The following is an 18,882-nucleotide window of genomic DNA, read 5'->3' on the forward strand; positions in this document are numbered from 1 at the left end:
AGACAACCAACTGTATCTTTGACATGTTTGGAAGCAAACACACGCATACCTTCAGGACACTACCCTCCTGTCAACATGCTGCTCTGTGTGTAACCAGAGACAAACAGCAAAGCCGAGAACGTCAACGCTCGCCCGGCCTCCAGCTTTACTGTGGCGCTTGAAGGTTAGCTGGCTTTAATAAGGCTTGAGCACAAGGCGTGAGCAGTTTGAGGTCTTAAGTTAGGAGATTAACGTGTTTGTCTCTTAAATAAAAAGCATTTCCCAACTGAAAGCACTACTAATTCGATCTAAAGATGTGAGGGAGTGAATATCAAACACACCAACTATTAGCATTTGCCTTTACAAGAGTGAGGGGATGAAATTACACAGATGCATTTCCCCTCTTTAATTAGATATGTTTATCCACACGATACAGGAGTCCTTCCTCACATCAGCACACAGCCACATCAAGCACACGTTACCAAAGCTTGTCTAGGAAAAGATCTTTATTTATAAAAAACAACCAGTTACATACGTCACTGAAAAAAGAAAAAACGAAAGCAACTTCTCAGAGCCAAGGCAGGTAATGAATGGTACATCATAATTTTACATGGATAGGCAACAGTACAAATATACTATGTGTGTGAAGAGTAAAAAACAAAAACAAAAAGATGATTGGTCTCTTTTGCCTTTAAAACAACTCTGATGTAAAAGTGGAATTATAAAGTAGAACAAATTGCATAATGCTCTCATCCACCACTCCCATACATATAAACCTCCAGAAAATAAAAAGAAACAGACGCACAAAGAAATACAAAAAAAACAAACCCAAAAAACAAAATGTGCCTTCTGCCAGCCTCCCAGTTTAAATTACACCTGTATCTCTCCCAACCTGTTAAAACTCGAGTCTCCTCTGAGTACAGAAGCCTCCCAAATGTTTTAATACAGACAAGCATGTATAAAAAACAGCTACAGAATTTTATATTTAAATTTCTTCCAAAAAGTCACTTCAGCTGGTCCAGAAGAAAAGAAAAAAGAAAAAGAAAAGATGAACAGGCAGGTGTACAGGAATGGTTAAGGGCCTTCTGAAGCTGTATGTCGAAATATTTTAGTGGCTTAGTAGTGTTTGTTCACAGCTTCATCTCAGTACCAGGTCTGAAGTGTTGGCTGGTTTAGTTGGCTAAACCAAAACAGGAAAATCCAAAATAAAGCAGCTGAAATTCTCCTAAATGTTCCATGTGGGGAGGGACATAAAGGGAACAAAACAAGAACAGCTTCATCACAGGAAGAGGAGCACACAATTTAAAAAAAAAAAAAAAAGCATAACTGATGGAAAAACATGTGGTGTCATCTGGATCAACACACAATCATTCAAAAGGTCCATATTCATTTTCCACGTGCACACACACCCACAGGTTTACTGTATGATAAATATACACACACCTGCCCTTTCTTGTCATCCCAACTGAGAGAAAATAACTCTAGACAGGAAAATAACTCCTATATAAACATTCTCAATCTACAGGGCGGGCTGTCGGTGTGTCCCAACCTCCCATTAATTAAATTAATGAGCCAAAACTACTGCAGTCACCCCCCTTTTCTTTTTATATACAGTATATACCCTACTTAAATGTCTAAATACAAACTTATCAGGGCCAATGTCAGGTGGCTGTAACATGACAATAAAATTGCCAAGAGGAAAAAAAAGAGAAAAAAAAAAAGTTAACAGCATGGGAAAAAAAAAAAAAAGCAAGCCAGAGGACAACACCAGAATCAAATGATTGTCAACAAAGGTGATTGCCTTTACAGAATAATTATAAGTTATAAACGGAATACATTTCTGCTGCTACAACTGAATTTGCACGTGTGTGTTGCTTGAAAGTCTTTGCCTGCAACACAACCACTTTCTTTGGATGCCAACCCCCCCGCCCCCATGTTTTGATCCCATTTGTGTGGTGATAAGAGAGAGAAACGGGGAAAGGAAGGGGTGAGGAGAGGGAGAGTCTGGATCTTCTCTCCTCAGTAGCAGTGGTAGGGCAGGGACGGCCCAGTCTGGGTGATGCAAACTATCAGTTTTTCTGGAGGAAGAGACAAAAACACAATGATTTAAAAAAAAAAAAAAAACACAAGTACAAAAGATATGTGGCTGATTTAGACATCAAACAAGGAGGCAACACAAAGACTTGTGTGGTATAAGTATGGCAATCTACACACTAGTGTTGTCACAGTAAACGACCTTTCAACAGGAGGCTACTATAATCACATTACTGCTTTAGTTTAGTTAAATTAGATTCTAGTTCCTGGCCTGCTGCCCTGCACATAGAACTAATCCATAATAAACTGAAGTCTGTGCTGAAGTCAATCATCCATTAACGACTCTAAACAAGTGACCGGGCTGCTCTGTGTGTGATTTGTTACGTGTCTTAACTGCCAAACATGTTTATTTAAAACCCTCACCGTTCTGGTCATGCAGTCAGGAACATTTTACAAAGTAATCCAAACAAAGCTGTTAAGAAATAGCACTTTTTGCCACTACTTTCCTCACAAACTCAAAGAAATCAATGAAACCCATTTCTATTCTTGGGTGTCTGTTATTGTAGTAGCCGACACAACCACAAGAGTGTGCTCTCACACACAAATAACAACCCACAACAGTGGATCTCCGAAAAACCAGACAAATATTTCACAACATGACAAAAGCATTAACACTTCCCGACATTCTTAAATCCACTCCAGCAGCTGATTGTAAAGGACTTTGAGGGGGACTAAGATTAGAGTAGCTGTCACAGCAAAACTGCTTTGGGAAGCATCAATTTCATCAGAATCGTTTTGATTTTCATGTGCCATTTCTTGCCAAGAACAACAAATGTGACCAGTAACTTTTTTGTATGGCATTTAACAAAATAAATGCATGCATAAGGCACAAAATGGGCCTGAAGTTTCATGCCATTTGTACCAAACAGTCCCATGAGATCATGTACAGCAACCGGGTAGAAAACTGACACAGAACTTTGGTTTTGTATTAAAAGGACTGTAAGTAACTTTTAAAACTGTGGTATTGTGACAACACTAATGCATAAACAGTTATTATTCTGAGGATCTAAATGTTGTTATTTAATGATCAGCCCGGGGTTCGGATTTACAATGACAGAGGACAATGCACAAGGAACACCTAGCAGCATACTATACCAGCATGAATACACAACACATCAGGGTATCTCATATTTAAGCATCAGTACAACGACACCTCTGCCTGTTTTAGTTCACAATCAGACTTGGACCAGGTTTCACTCAGGTTTTCAGTTATTAGAGACAAAAAGGAGTTCATAAAGTTCATGCAGGAATAGAGGTCAGTTGGACATACCATGCTGTTACATGCAGAGGGGGGTAGAGGGGATGGGGGAGGGCTAACCATCGTAGGAGTCCAATAGAGGCAGGGAGCCCTTTCTGCCCCCATACATCCCTCGCTGAGAGAGGAGCCGAGAAAGACAGAAAGAAGGCGGACAGGAAATGAGTGTGAGAAAAGATGTGTCAGTAATCGTGAGGTTTTAAAAGGTTACAATCAGGAAATATTCAGAGCTGTGCAGGAGGTTAGGGATTAGTGTCATTAAGCCAGCAATCCAACATGTTAATAGTGACTTTAAGTACCGGTAAAGTGTCTGTGGTCTCATCCAGAGTGTGTCTCCTTTCTTTCTGGTCCAGTGTAGAGTAGGCCTCTGAAGGAAGATGAAAACAGGTTAAAATTTGCTAAAGATTTAATCTTGAGGCAGAACAAAAACCCCCAAAAACAAAAGAAATCTAAAAGAAATCTACTAACCAGGGCCAATGTCATTCAGGGGAATCATGTCCCTCTTTTCCCCTGACACAAAGAAAAACAATTCATGAGTTAAGCTGTAAAACTCTTCATAAATAACCCTCCTGCAAAATTTAATGTAAATACTTTCTCTGCTCACCTCTGTCCAGGAGGGGTGTAGTGCTGTCTTCATAGGTGCCGTTAGCTCGAGTGCTCGGGCCGTTAGTGGTAGTGGTGCCTGGGTTAATGTTAACCATGAAGTCAGTTTTCTTCCAGCCGTCTTTCTCAAGAGGTCGGCGCAGTTCCTTGTGAGCCCAGACGAGCTGCAGGACCTGGCTCGCCCCCCGCACTTCGCGATCAGAGCGCTTGCTGAAAGATAACCAGAGATAAGGGTTTGAGCTGTTATCATCTCTGATGAGTTTTGTTATATAACACACACACGGTTTACACCGGTTAGAAAACAGCTGCTTTTATACACAAAAAAAAAAAAAAAAAAAAAAAAAAAACACATACGCAAAGCACCTTTTCTACACTCAGAGAACACTTACCCATCTTTGTTGATTAGCACCAGGCTCTCGATGCCTCGTTTCTCTCGAAGGACCTTTGCTGGCTCCAATCTGTTGCCTAGCACCTCACTGAGCGTGCTCAGTACAGACACAACTGTCTCCTCGGATAGATTACGCCCAGACTGATTCTGGGCTCCAGGCAGGTTGGCCACAAGGTGAGGCACTGCATGCAAACCTGCAAGAGAAACTCTTACTCTTAACCCAAGTGCAATGAATGTTTAGAAAAAAAAAATGACACAGATGCTAAGATGATAGATAACAGCTAAGAAGAAACAATCTTACCTAGCAGTTCACAGTTTCGGTTGTCAATGGCAAGATTCCTCAAAGCTCCAGACATTGCACGAACCACACGATCATTGCCATGAGCCAGCAGTTCTGCCATCATGGGGAGTCCCTGCTCATGACGCACCTTTGCCCTGATATACCGACCATACTGTATGAAAAGCACAAAGAACAGATCAACTTTAGTTGTCATCTAATAACATAAAAACAAAGACAGACCCAACTATTCAGGGTTCATGCACTTTTAAAGTTCAAAATTAAACATTAGCCTTTTATAGCAGAGAGCCAGCTCTGAATCACTGATAAGAAATGATACTAACAGTCCACCGGCCAGCACACAGGTTCTGGATGGCGCCGGCAGCAGCCTCGAGCACTGATGGGTTCTGGCTCTCTTTGAGCAGTGACGTGTAAACACGAACCACTTCAGGCTGGAACAAAAGCTCATAACCTAAAGTTGGCAGAGAGAGAGAGTTGTATGCTTTTATATGAACACAAGCTCCCTGATCAACTATAAATCATCTGAAAGAGAAGCAGACACACAAACAGTACCTCTGGCAGGTGTCGTTCTCTTTGGAATATCAACCATATCTGCACTTCCATCATCTACATCCTTCTTTCCTGCAGAAAAAAAAAGAAACAGCAGATAAGACAGATATAGTGATGTTGGGAGGGGGGGGGGGGGTAATAACCATTTTCATATTCTCAGTCTTGTTATCTGGTCCAACATGCAACCAGTGGAACAAGCACCATCAGCATGCAATGCTATGTGTGATCATGCCTGTGGAATGCGTGTAAATTCAACGTTATTTCTCCAGGTGTTTCAATATGCATTAGTAAAATAATGTGATGAGAGGGATGGACAGCTTCGCAGGTTCGTGAGAACACCAAACGCAAACTCTTACCTTTGGAAAACCACTCATCTAAACAGAGCACAGAGAGGAAGAAGTGAAATAGGGTGGGAAGAAATAAGGAGGGAGAAAAGGAAAGGGGGGGAAACAGTAGAGTGTGAAAAACAGGGAAAGGGTCTTCTGCCACCAAAAAGCTCAACCCCACCAGTAACTGCCACTCACTCAACCACAAATCTGACACAATGTAGCTGTAAAACACCAACCTTTGCCTTTTCTAGAGCCAAAGCAGCCGCCCTTACTGGCTGGAGCTGGGCCCTGGTTGACAGGTATGGCCTCTGCGTATTGTTCAGAGCCGGGGATTTCACGGTGAACCTGATAGGACAGATTCCTCAGAAGGCAGACGCAGTTCTCCACCAGCTATAGGAAGAAGGGGTGAATGGGGACAAAAGGCTCAAACTCCAATTTTTATTTATTCATTTATTTTTTTAAATCGCACAACTGTCTTGCGAAAAAAGGGACAGTTATAAGTGAATTTTTAACCTTATTGTCCACATCTTTGCAGTTGATCTGTGACTGGACCATGTACATAAGTGAATCCACCAGCCCCGTGCATTCCCTCAGCTTTCGCCTGGCCTCGCTGCGTTCTGAACTCACATTCCTGAAGTAAAGGGAGAGAAGTTAAGCACATAATTGCATGTTTTCTCCTTAAAATAAGCTTCCTTTTCTCCTTCTTCAACTTCCTCTGCTTTGCATCCATTGAGCTCTTGCATACCTAAGGCAGCCAGCAGTGTTGGTCAAGGCGGTCTGCCACTCCATATGGCGTGGTTTGCAGCTTTCTTCTCCTCCTCCGCTGTTCCCTCTCTCCCAGCCTGAGTGTGGAACAATCACCTCGTCAACTAGGGCATGCAGGGCGTGGTCCACAATCTCCATCTTAACCGAATCGTGGGATGAAAGGTTCCACAAGGTGCCTGGGATAATTTAGAATGAATATTAGAATGAAATAAAGAGACAGTTGAGCCTTTAAAATAAGAAAATATAACCACCACACAAATCTTCCAAATAGTAGTAACATTTAAGAGCCACATATATCAAAAAACAAAAATTTTACATAACAGTGATACCTGTGATAGTGTCTGTGAGATCCTGGTTGTGCGTTTTCCTCAGTAATCTAACCAGAGCAGGTACGCCATCGCAGTTCTTGATGGCGATTTTGTTGTCTTGGTCTCGTCCATATGAAATATTCTTCAGAGCCCCGCAGGCTGAGTGATGCACATCCTTACTAGGATGGTCCAGCATCGACACCAAAGCTGGGATGCCCTTTAGGCGGCGCACCTCTGATTTAACCTACAAACATAATTAGATACTTCCTTTAAAAAAAAGAAATTAGCAGAAGAAACACTACAACTCAGCATACAAAGAGAGAACTACCAGAAACACAATTGCAGAGTTTGCTTTACCTTGTCATTTTTGAATGTGAGGTGCTGGAGGAAGGCAGCAGCGTTGGTCTTGACAGGGTCCAGGCGGTAATTCAACATGGCGATAACCTCCGGAAGCTCTGGCTGTCTCCACGAAGTAGGAGGTTTTCTCAATGTGCTGTCCAGAGAAGCCATGCTTCCTCTCTCCATTGTCATCGGGACGGCCCAGGCGTATGGCTCAACGCTGCCTATGTCACTGTCCAAAGTGTCCTCGCAGCTCCTGTAAAAGTGGATGGAAGCATTTATCAAGAGTGTTTATTTATCAAATAAACTATGTAATGTTGTGAATTGACTTAGTGCAGAACAGTACGTTTTTATTTTACCTCAGTCTTCGTCTATCAATACCCCCAGGCCCCGGTCCCAGGCGTGGCATGGTACCATAGCCTCCAGGGTGCATAGGTGGAGGCCCCATTCCATATTCATCATATCCCATGCTACGTTGATCATCCTCCAAACCATAGTGACCGTGCCCATACCGCATCTCCATCGCAGAGCCCATGGCCCTCATTCCCCGACCCACCTGGGGCTGTGCTGCGTACGGGTCGAGCTGCTGGCGGCTCGGAGCCCGGTAGCCAGAGTCCAGAGTCCTGTAGCCATCCATTGGCCTGAGTAAAGATGGCAGTTATGAAAGTGATGAGTCGGGTTAGCTTAATCCTTTCTTTTCCAAAGAAAAGACAGTGTTAGATTGACAGAGATAGCAGGATAGGTGCTGCTAATGTGGAAAAGATCGACACGTGTTATCTGATGTCACATCTCGGCTTCTGCCTGACACTTCATGGTCTGTGGACAAATGCGGAACAGATGTTTATAGACTGGCTATGTTACCATCATGTTATTATGGTGTTAAGTTCAAGGCCTGTCAACTATAAATTCTGCTCATGTCAGTTTCACACATGACTGAATGATTATTTAGAATATGCACTACAAAAAAAGCATGCTTAAAAAAAAAGGGGGAATTATATTTAGCTTTGAATTATTGAGTGTGGAAAAACATGTCTATTAGTATTAACAAGGGCTAAAAAGTTAAATAATTAATGAGGCAAAACAGGAAGTTATTCCCCTGTATGCAATGATGGAAACTTCCGTTACACTGTGGCTTGTAAAGACATGTATGCTTGAATGTAGCGCAAAGCAGTCACCATTAAACGTCAAGACACTGTCTAGAAGCATCAATCACCTGTAGCGATCATCCATGTGTGAACCCCTGCTCAGACTAGCGTAGGCCTCTGATGGCAGACCTCCGCGATAGTCATCGTAACCACCCACAGGACCATAGTGGTAGTTTCTGGGTACTGTAGCAGTGGGGTAGTCCATTCCACCAGGCTGCCTGTAAGGACGGTCCAATGTGGCGCTGTAGACGCCCATACCAGGCACTGACAAGCCCCCATCGATGGACAATGACTCAGTAGGCAGGACTGTGCGCGATATCGGTTTCTTCATCTGTGGCATAGTGAGATCAGTCCAGTGTTTTAAAATGTTCATGGCTAAATTAAAATTTTATAACGTCTGATATCATCGGTGAAAATGAAGCATGCGCTAGATTAACATACCCCATTGTCCATCCGCCGCGTGGTTCCTTCTTCGGAAAAGACTGAATGCACTTCCTGAGATTCATCCTCTGGCGTGTAGCTCTCATCTAGAGCGCCATGTGCAGGGTCCACCATCCTGTACTGTAGCAAAGACACCACACGTGTAAATATTTAAGCATAGATAAAAGAACATTATTTTTTTTAAATGTGCTTAACTTTGTACAATCACATACCTGTGTGCCGTTTATATATGTGTCTGTCAGCTTCAGTCGTTCTATGTCTGCATCCCCTAAACGCCCGTTCTGGGATAAAAGAGGAAAACATGACTGTGAAATACACAGGAAAAAAAAAAAAAATTAAATATACTATTACACTGAAACAATATACAAGATTGAGGGTAAAGGCACAGTTCCCAGTAGTCTGTGCTGTCTACTTTTAACCACTCAGATGATATTACTGCTGCTGAAGCACATTCAGTGCTGACCAAACCGTCCCTGCATGTTTATGGTCTGTGAATCACTGCCAGACACGAAGGAGGACATTTTGGAATGCAGCCAGTCATCCTCACACCTCGTTTCCTCCTGCACTAAACTCTTATATAATCAAAGGCTGTCACAGTGTACGACTTGGGACACTTTCTTTCTAAACCACAGTAACACTCTAGCAATGCAACTACCTCGGTTAGTGGCAATCACATGCAAGCGCAGCACAACTGAGCTATTTTGGAAGCGTTTATCAGCAGCTGTTTAGCGTTTCGACACTCAGCTTCAGTATTACTGATACTGCCGACCAGAAAAATATTTAAAGACCTTTTACAATTTCTTCCACTTTGTTGCAATGCTACTGCGGTTTATTGTGTGCCCACAAGGAAGCAGGGCTGTGTTTTTGTTTTTTTTAAAAAGCGATATGAAGATTGGAAGAGCAGACTGTGCATACACCGTAAAGGAAGCACAAACTTCCTCTAGAGCTGGTCCTTCCTTTAATACCATCTGATTTACAAACAACTCTGGTATGCATTTGAACCCATAATCGCAGAACAGATACTGTGTGCCTTTATCATAAAGCATTGACAGCTATTACAAAGTTTTTGTAGCCTTCAGGCTTTGAAGGATTTTCATAAGACAAAACATGAGATCTAATCAATGTCAGCACGCCCTGAAAAAGGAAGGAAAACATTTAAGAACTGCTTACAAAAGTGTGCCAACATTTCTCCTCTACTGTAAAAGTGTGACTTGATCAAACAAACAAAAACAGGTCCATTATTTTCTAACTGCTCAAATAAGCGCTATGGTAAAGAAAAATGGCACATGATAACAGTGGGACCACATAAATTATTAGTCTGGAAAACAAAACAAGTGGGAGTCACAGCTAAACCTCTAAAAAGCTTTAAATAAATGTAAGAAAATACCTACTTATAATAGTCCCTCTTTTTTTAATTTATTTGAAAAAGAAAATGTAACGTCTTATAACATCTGCACAAAATCCATTATTGTCATTTAGCAAATCTGCTAAATGACAACAAAATAAGTGCTCTCAGTTGTCAGATATAATGACATATTGACAGCATCAGAGCTAAAATGTGTCAGTTAATGGCCAAATGGTCAAAATGTATCCACTGTCATTTTGAAAAGCCATCCTAAGCCAACCTGTCAGCTTCCTGCCAAACCTGGAAGCTCTGTGGAGCAGCCATAACAATTTCTAACGTACAACACACAAATTTGCAAGTCTAATAGATACAACATGCAGCACCAACACACAGACAGTTAAGACTGATGCATACAGCAGAAATGAATATCGACTTTTAAACAGCCATTCATCTAGTAGAGTTTAAAACAAATGAGGATGCGACATGATCACAAAAGAAAAGAATCTGATCTTAAAAAACAAAACAAAAACTTGGAGAAGAAAACTTGTTTAGAGGACTATGCAACACATGCACAATGCTGTGAAGGGATAAGAAAATTACTGAAATTCCACAGCAGGGGAGAATGAAAAATGAATGCGAGTCAGAGTGCGTCTGGTGAGTGACACTGTAGGCATGCTGATAGGTTTTGAAGGCATGTAATGATAAATTTGCAGATGAGAGTTAATGAGTCAGACATATGTTATCAGAGTCCATAAAGAAAGATCTAAAAAAAAAAAAAAAAAGTTACAAGAATGACGCACAGAAACGCCCTTGCTGAGCACTGGATGGGAGGAGGTGGGACCAAGGAGATAGGGGATGAGTGATGGACGGATGAATGTCAAGAGACAAACGATGCATGAACTCACGCCAAGGGTTGGATGGAGGGAATAATGATCCATACAATCAAAGACGTAGAGGTGTTGAAATGACTCAAGATGGGAATATTTGGGTTCTTTGGGGAGTTACCTGTGTGTGAGGGAGGGGACGACCCAAGGTTGAGGGGCTAGTGGCGGGGAGGCCCACTCTCCTCCTCTCCTCCTCCAGCGCCCTGGTCAGCTGTTCAAACTGCACCTCCTGCTCCCTGACCGACTCCAGCAGAGCCGCTGCGCTCTCGCACTGCTCCATACACACTACACAGCCCCAAGGGGAGAGAAGGGGGCGTTACACACATGCATACAGCCCTAAAACAGGCTACAGCAGTGGGAGAGGGTGTATAACAAAAACACACTCTCCAAACAGAGTACAGCGAGATCCAGCTGATGCATGATTTGAATGGGGAGGTGGTTATCCTCAGATCTTGCTTGGTAACTAAGACAGAGGTTTTTTAGAGAGCTACGGGATTTCACAAGAGTTCTCTTCATGATTTGGCTTCAGTGATGAAATTACAATGGTTAGCGTAAAGACACGCCTCCAACTGAACGTCAACCAGAGAACTTTCCCAATACACTAGAATTTTACAGGAAGAGACTTCCTGTCATGTCCATTTCATTCATCTCCCCCCCCCCCAAATGTCACAACTATGAGCAATATTTCCCACATATTCACACGTCATCAACAGCAACAGACAAGGATTCTACACACACAGACAAAAAAATAAATAAATAAAATTAGGTGTTCCTCTTGCACTCTGTCGCATTTCCGAGCACTTTGTGACAAATACAAGACAGAGCAGTTGATTCATTTTCCTTGTCAGTCACATCCTATGGGGCTCAACTGAATGAGAGACTGCTTAGAAAACCAGTACCAGCGACTGGTCAGCCTGCAGGCAGAAAACTTTGTAACAGAGAACTTTTGCAAAATACAAGGAAGGAAAAAAAAAAAAAAAAAAGATGAATTGAGGAAAACTGATTTTAAAAAATAAATGTCTTTTTTGGCTAAAATAAATATATTTGCATGGCCAACCAATTTAAATTCTGCGTGGGAAAATTTACCGTGTTCAAAGGATTAAAACAAGAAAAAGAAAAAACCCTGAAATCCCAACTTCACTGGTAAACTGCAGCAGAGAGGAAGTGGTAGCAGAGGTTTATAGCACTTAACCATAAAAGTTTGTTAAATCATAAAACGTGGATATGTAGTATTTTATCACAACATTACGTCAATGACTGCATGCAGTTTAATACACCATCATTAAATAAACAAAGATATCCTCTAAATTTTGACACTGTCCGATACCACACAAGAAATAAGACGCCAAGAAAAGTTTTTAAAACATGTATTAGTATCTTTGTATCACAAGACATTTCATGGATAAAGTTTCAGATAAGAGCAGAGAAAAGCTAAATGCTGTCCTTGGATAAGTCACTCCCCCCCACATTCAAGTAGAATAATTTCTGGTGATAAATAGAAAATCCTTTATATAAACAACCTTTACCCTTAGAGAATGAAGCTTTTTTTTTACTGAAACAGGAAGCTTAACACCACAACTTACAACCTTTAACCCAAAAGAGAACTGCACACTTCTCCTTATGGGTTGACCACTAAAAATGCACCATCTGCCTTTAAACTGGGTTCACAGAAAATCCAAAATACACACCTTAACCTGTGGGCAAGGTTTTGGTAGAAGAGGTGAGAGATCACACCAAGTTCAGAAGTGGCGCTTTAGTTGTTCATGTGTGGAAAGTGACCCAACCACCGAGCCCCAGAAGCAGGTAGAAATGGACTGCAGAGAAAGAAAGGAGAGGTGGAGGAAAGAGGGCGAGAAGTGTTTTAGAGAAGACGCATCGGCTTGAAAATCAGCAACACAGTGAGAATACCGTACAAGCGTGTCAACGGGGGTTGTTTGCTCGCTCTGTGAGGAGGAAGGCACAGCAGGGAGACAGATATACAGTAGTTTCAGCCTTTGGACACACCCTGTATTTACTCAACATTTGGCCAGAATATGGAGGCTAGCTGGGGAAGTTGAACAACCTGCACCTATTTCTAGGTTGGATAACATCGATTTTCAGCATAAAGAGCTTAAGCAAAAGCAGGTTTTAGAGATTCTAACATATGTTCTTCTTACTACCTCTTCTTTTTGCCCTTTTTTTAATCCAAGCTTTTCTCTCTAATCAGTTTTCACCCTACCTGTAGCTCCGAGCATTAATTCCCAAATCTCCTAACTGCCTTATATCCCCTCCCTCTATATCCTTTGTTATTGTACCTTAAAAAGAGACATTGTTATACCAGAGGCAAGCAACTGGATAGTGGAGACTCAGATCCTCTTATCTGGTGATACACCCTGTTCTGCAGCGGCCCAGCTCTTCATGAGGTGAATAAACCCGCTATTGCTACACACCTGCATGACCGGTTGGACGAGGTGGGGGGGTGACTAAATTTCAGTCACACTGTCTGGCGCACATGCACCAACGCAGCTGAAAGTTTGAACAAGAAACAGGGCCCTGCATTTACACTTCAGATAACAGGTGTAGAGCAAAGCACAAAGCAAGCATTGGGGCTCAAGATGTGATGATGAATGACTCGTCGTTTGACTTTCATGACCCAGCATGAGCTTATAAAGAAAATAATTAAAAACAAAACTATTACCACACAGTAAGATCATTTTCTCAGTTTCATTTTACCTAGTAAACTGACAGCTGCAGTGCCTGTCTGTTCCTGTACGAATTTCAAAATAATGACTAACAAAGCACACGACATTTAAAAAAAGAAAAACATAAAATAAAATCCCAGAATGGGGTGTGTTCAGTATGGGAAAAGAGGGAGGGAAAGTGGGATGACCTGATGAGGAAACCAGGCGTGGCTTAAGTGTTTCCTAAGACAAAGGAATCCACGAGAACCAAAACCAGCATTTGCATGTGGGATAAGGCTGGCTGCCAGGAAGTGATATGATGTCACCTCATTGACTCACAGAGAGTCATAACCTCCTACCTGAGCAAATCACAAACTGCTGTCGTGTTACCCACATGCCTTTATATGGTCACAGACCAGACAGGGTTGATTTCATCCTTTAGAGATTGAGATGAACAGACTTTTAAGAGCTGGAAACAAATAAAACAGATGGACTTGTAGGAAAGATGAGGGAATGAGAGGGTGAAGCTTGGGGGGGTTGGGGGCGATAAGGAAAGGAGTGCTGAATCAAAGATAAAAGCTAATCTTGCATTCCTAGCATTGTCTCCTGCCAATTCAGCACAGCAGCCCACCCACTCATCCAGTGTGGAACAGGCTAAGGAGGACACTAGCTAATAATCACTCAGAGATCAGAGTTTACTGTGCTTTTGTGGCACTTCAAGGCAGGTTTACTGGTCATTGTGACCCAAACACAGCAAAATAAACTAATCAAGTCTCTAAAGCTGCTCTGTTTACATAGCTTTGTGATAAACTCTCATAGTCTCAATTCTTGGCTTGTTAAAATCATTAATATTATCATTACCTGTCTGTAGGCCATCTTATTGAACTAATGAGCACTAATGCCATTTGCACAAGATTAATTATAAACCATGATGGATATTTCTTGGCAGGCGAGAGTGTGTGTGTGTGTGTGTATATATATATATATATATATATATATATATATACACACACACACACACACACTGTGTGTGAGCAAGTGTGTTATTGTGGTTTAACCACAGCCAGGAGGGAATTTGCAGCTGTCAGCCTGGGAGGCTGGAGGAACAATGAGAAGTTTGTGCAACTGAGAGCACAGGCGCAAGTGTGAAAAGGGTTTGGGAGCAAGAAAAAGATCATAGGACACATTTGACTGTGCACGCATCTGTGTTTATAATGTCACTCTTTACATGCGCATGGCTTCTGTCCTCCATCCGACTCTCTCTCTCACAGCTGTTAGTTTTGGCCTTGAAAGTCAGCGCAGAGTTTCGCTGAACAATGAAAACAATCAATGTCGTCCCACTGCCGCTCCCCTTTCCCCTCATAGCCACTTCCTGAGAAACAGGATGTTATGAATTCGACATCAGAGCTGAGGAGAGGTCCGCAACGGCGTCTTTGGCTCACTATAAATCCTCTACCCCAATAGAACCAGTTGTACACAAACCTTGAAAACCTACCTAAGGTACACTTTCATAAACCACCAGCTGATGGTTGTCTTCTTCCATCAACAGAGTGTTTTGCTGCGGCGAAAATCCCCCATGGTCAATATGTTGATCACACGACCACAAGGCACTTCCCACCCTGCCAATATTGTTCTCCATTTACTGGTTTCTGTTCTGCTTTTGTGAACTTTGGGAACCAATTTTTATGAACCTGCATAGCTAAGTCATCGCAATTTATTTTAAAATAAGAAGTTAGTAGAGCATTTTCTTTTTTAATATAAAATCTGGGATAACATCAGAAAAACTCTGACACACTGACATTATCATGAGTTCCCTTTTCTAATGCTAAATGTGAGAAAAAAAGTGAGAAACTCAGCATCACGGCTGCTCCAGCTACTGGAAATGATCTTATGAGTTAGGTGTCATTAGGTGTAAGGCCAGATCGTGCACAGGGCAGCAAACACGTGGCGTGTCCACATATTGTAAACTTTGGACGGTTACATGCTCTGTTCTCACATGAGGTACATCAAACATTACTTTCACTCGAATCTCCTAGAGATTACAAGTACAAAGTCATTCACTTTAATCACAGTTATGCTTTTAAATAATACTAAAACAAGAAAATTATTGTTTTGCTTTTTAGCGCATTTTCCTTTATTTGGTCCCAAAAGTACGCCTGCAACTACCTGAAAACTCAAAGTTTCTGCTTTTTAAAAGTTTAATAAATCGACTAACCAAAATCTGAGTAAGCAGACGTTGTAACTTTATAACTGAGCACTTCAGACTGGTTAAAAGACTAGTTCATGTCTGATGCGACCAAATTAAATGTTTGCGGTGACTGTTTGCAGGCTCCATCTAAAATCAGTCTATTTTTGGGCTGTTGATTCAAGAAGCAGAGTGGTCTAACCACTGAATCAGATCACCATCTTCTCTTGGGTTTCAGACATTGTGGTCTGACATATATACACATACATACGTACATACACACATACACACACATATATCTGTCAAAAACATATGCCCAGAAAGACCAACCTAAGACAAAACGTAAAGTGCCAGAGGAAACAAATGGAGCAACCCTACATGTGGACTTCAGGTACAGAGTCACAACATGGACTTATACACATTTTTAAAAAGTCTATGTAACTACAAAAACAAGTTTTCCTATTTTGTTCTTTAAAAGAGCCACACTGTTCCAAGTCGACCATGACAAGGAGAAGTAAAAGAGGTTCAACATGTCAAGTACCGTGCCTTGAGGTCAACTACAACATCTGATCGAACACTGACACACCACGAGTCAGACAGCTCCATCTGATTCTGCACCCATCAGTCAACGTGACTCACTCACTCCTGTCAGGGGATATCTGATCATACTCACATGTAAGCAACAATATAGCCTCTGTCCACTTAATTAAAATCTAGTCAGTAACAGAGGCACCTGCACCAGCTCCCACTGAAACAAGATATTCACTGCTGAAATGCACATCTGTTCACACATCTCAAAGTAACTAACTGCAATTTGCTCTCAAGTCAGTTTGATGCCACTGGTGGTAGTTTAAGCTGAGCATGGCTTGTAATGGGATTGAAGCTTTAGCCTCCTAATCCACTTACATCCTAACGCACACACACAGTTAACATGCACGAACGTAGATGGGGACACACACACACACACACACACACACAAGGCCCTTCGGGGATTAACCTGTACACCTCAAGAGAGCAGACACAATTGTAGTCTGTGTCGGCAGCACGCATCAACAATCAAACAAGGACTTGCAGACAGACTTATTAGTGGTGGCACCTGGAGCACATGAGTCAGCTACAGGTAAAGTGATAGGTACAGGAAGCCCGTGTAAAACACATTGTGTGCATTTGTGCCTTAATGAAACCAGTGTTTGTGAGTTCAGGCACACAAACAGGCTGACAGTTATCCCCACCCAGGCACTTTCCTAACAAAAACAAGTCCACACAGGACTCACACAACAGGTTCACAGGCTGACAAGCTAATAATCCCAGGATGTGTGGCAGGCTGCAAATGGAAGACCATTAACCTCAGAGAGTTCTGCAACATATACATACACGTCTAACCAAACAGGTTTCCAATTATGCTCCGGGACACGGGAGAGCTCCTAATCGTAATTACCGTCAAGCCTGTGCAATCTGCTCCCTTCTCCAGCTGAAAAATATGGATGCTACCCGCAGAAAGGAGGCATCAGCTGCAACGATAAGTAGGTCAAACCACAGTTAAGTGCAGACAGGCAAAAAAGAAAAAACGCTCGAGCATCACACTGCCATATCTGCTTGAACACCCCAAAACCTATCACCTGCAAGATCAGCTAACTGCTAGCACCCCTTCTGAAATCCCACGCAATGTCGGGAATTGATTTGCTAGCGTTAAGATAGCAGCGTGGGGTAGGAGCGACGCGGTGAGCTGGCACACAGAGACATAAATAAAAGGCGAACAAAGACCACGCATTTGACTTACTCTGTAGTTGCGCTAGCGCTACTACACAAATAAATGACAACGCCGGAGATCAAATCAGCCCAAGTTGGCGTGAATGCTCGCTCAGCACCCGCATGACCTCGTTTGGCTGTCTTGCAGCGTTAGCATCACAATAACCCACATAGCCGTCCCAGATCGCTGCCAAAAAATAGCCAGGCTAGCGTTAGGGTAGCAAAAACAGATTAGGCACGGGAATATTCGGTTAAAGCGTCCTTCACAGTCAGGTCTGACGGCTTTCTTTGTTTTATCTCCTGGCACCAAAGGCTTGTTTGAGTCCTGCACGGCGAGCAATAGAGGGTCTCGATTTGAACTTTACGTTAGCATCGTTAGCTAGCCGTGGAGAGTCGAAGCTGTGACCACTCCTTGCCAGCGCTGCAGTGCACCCATAATTTGATGGAGGGGGGAAAAACGCGACCCCCAGCACACGCAGCCATATGGTAACATTTACGAATTTACTCACCTGCTCTTGAAAAGCCTGCCCCTTCCAGACGGTCGTTTTTTTTTTTTGTTTTGTTTTTTGTTTTTTTTTTTACTGTTTTCTGCCCTCTTTTTTCCCCCTCCTTCTCCGGGTTCTGGGTCAAGCTCGTTAAAGACCGAGCGACATCACCGAGTTTTCTATCAAAAGAGAGGGCGGGATCAACGGCTACCGTAAAGACGCAGGCGCACACAAAATTCCTCCTCTCATACAGGTGTTTTTACGAGGTGGGCGCAGTCGCTCAGCAGTCTGCTATCACAAAAGGAACAAAATTTAAAGTATCCCCTCCCAGATGGAACGTACACTGGCTGGTATGAGAAAGACTATTACAACAAAACGGAAGTGAGGGATTTAAATTGTGTTGTGGAATATAGAAGCTACCTCCCACCGCCTCTTATCTCCTCCCATTCATTCCCCTCAGTGGCCACACACACACACTGATGTCATTTCATTGATTGCCCAAGAACAATAGTCTGGGAGGAAGCACCACTTTCATGGGGAAGTACAACAACAGCATTCCTCACCAAGTCGCCAAAACTACTGGTATTAAAAACCGCTATCAACGGCCATCGTGCACATGTTACGCATGCGCTTGGTCTGCTGGTAAACATGCTTCTTTACATGAATCATGCTTGACCACAGCTATTTAAAGGATTTAAGGCTTAGTGCATGACTATACCTCTAAGGGTTTGTTTTTTATTTTTACTATTTTGAATTTTAGTGTCTTTTTTAACACTTTGAGTCAAGTCTCTTTTTTAATACAGTCTGACTTTCCAGAGCTTTCGGTAAAATCAAAGAAAAAACAAACTACAAACTCTTAGGCAATACTTAAGTGTGGGTAGGGTGGAAAGAGGAACAATGTGAGGAATTTCCCCCAGTTTCCTTGAGAGTCCCCCCACCCACAGTGATTCAGTGTGACCAGGCCTTAAGACATTATAAGTGCTGGGGGGGGGGCCACAACACTGCACTCTAGAGGTGCAAAATGAAACTCTTCAGGCATCGAGTAAAAAAGCAACTATATTTATTCAGAATATCCACACTG

The 18,882-nt window shown here is 42.3% G+C and overlaps 1 protein-coding gene across 14 annotated transcripts; it reads right to left on the reverse strand.

The window, feature by feature from the left end:
• Positions 1 to 553: 553 nt before the first annotated feature.
• LOC146677742 (catenin delta-1-like) lies at positions 554 to 18,174 on the reverse strand. 14 transcript variants are annotated; one of them, XM_085425650.1, is made up of 23 exons: positions 17,826 to 18,174; positions 17,006 to 17,078; positions 12,411 to 12,536; positions 10,844 to 11,007; positions 8,706 to 8,774; positions 8,494 to 8,613; positions 8,121 to 8,383; positions 7,267 to 7,548; positions 6,926 to 7,163; positions 6,590 to 6,812; positions 6,241 to 6,436; positions 6,009 to 6,126; positions 5,732 to 5,885; positions 5,523 to 5,540; positions 5,170 to 5,238; positions 4,941 to 5,068; positions 4,621 to 4,771; positions 4,321 to 4,513; positions 3,933 to 4,141; positions 3,797 to 3,838; positions 3,628 to 3,695; positions 3,344 to 3,446; positions 554 to 2,057 (listed from the first exon to the last, which is right to left on the reverse strand). In XM_085425650.1, exons 4-22 carry the CDS (start codon positions 11,000 to 11,002, stop codon positions 3,387 to 3,389), a joined length of 2,760 nt encoding a protein of 919 aa, XP_085281776.1. In that variant the 5' UTR covers positions 11,003 to 11,007; positions 12,411 to 12,536; positions 17,006 to 17,078; positions 17,826 to 18,174; the 3' UTR covers positions 554 to 2,057; positions 3,344 to 3,386. The 14 variants fall into 14 exon arrangements, with proteins under 14 accessions (XP_085281776.1, XP_085281785.1, XP_085281761.1 ...); XM_085425659.1 differs by lacking the exon at positions 17,826 to 18,174 and adding an exon at positions 17,348 to 17,725; XM_085425635.1 differs by lacking the exon at positions 17,006 to 17,078.
• Positions 18,175 to 18,882: the final 708 nt, after the last annotated feature.

Source organism: Rhamphochromis longiceps, linkage group LG2, assembly GCF_057381845.1.
Source record: "Rhamphochromis longiceps isolate RC_006_pf linkage group LG2, R_longiceps_female_GT1.1, whole genome shotgun sequence".
Lineage (NCBI taxonomy): Eukaryota > Metazoa > Chordata > Actinopteri > Cichliformes > Cichlidae > Rhamphochromis > Rhamphochromis longiceps.

Excerpts from the sequence above, each read along its gene's own strand:
- LOC146677742 (XM_085425737.1), bottom strand. The coding sequence starts at position 11,002 with ATGGAGCAGTGCGAGAGCGCAGCGGCTCTGCTGGAGTCGGTCAGGGAG. Across the intron at positions 8,384-8,493 it reads CGCGGCGGATGGACAATGGG|ATGAAGAAACCGATATCGCG; the intron begins GTATGTTAATCT and ends ACTATGCCACAG. Across the intron at positions 3,447-3,627 it reads AGACCACAGACACTTTACCG|CGAGGGATGTATGGGGGCAG; the intron begins GTACTTAAAGTC and ends CTCCTCTCTCAG.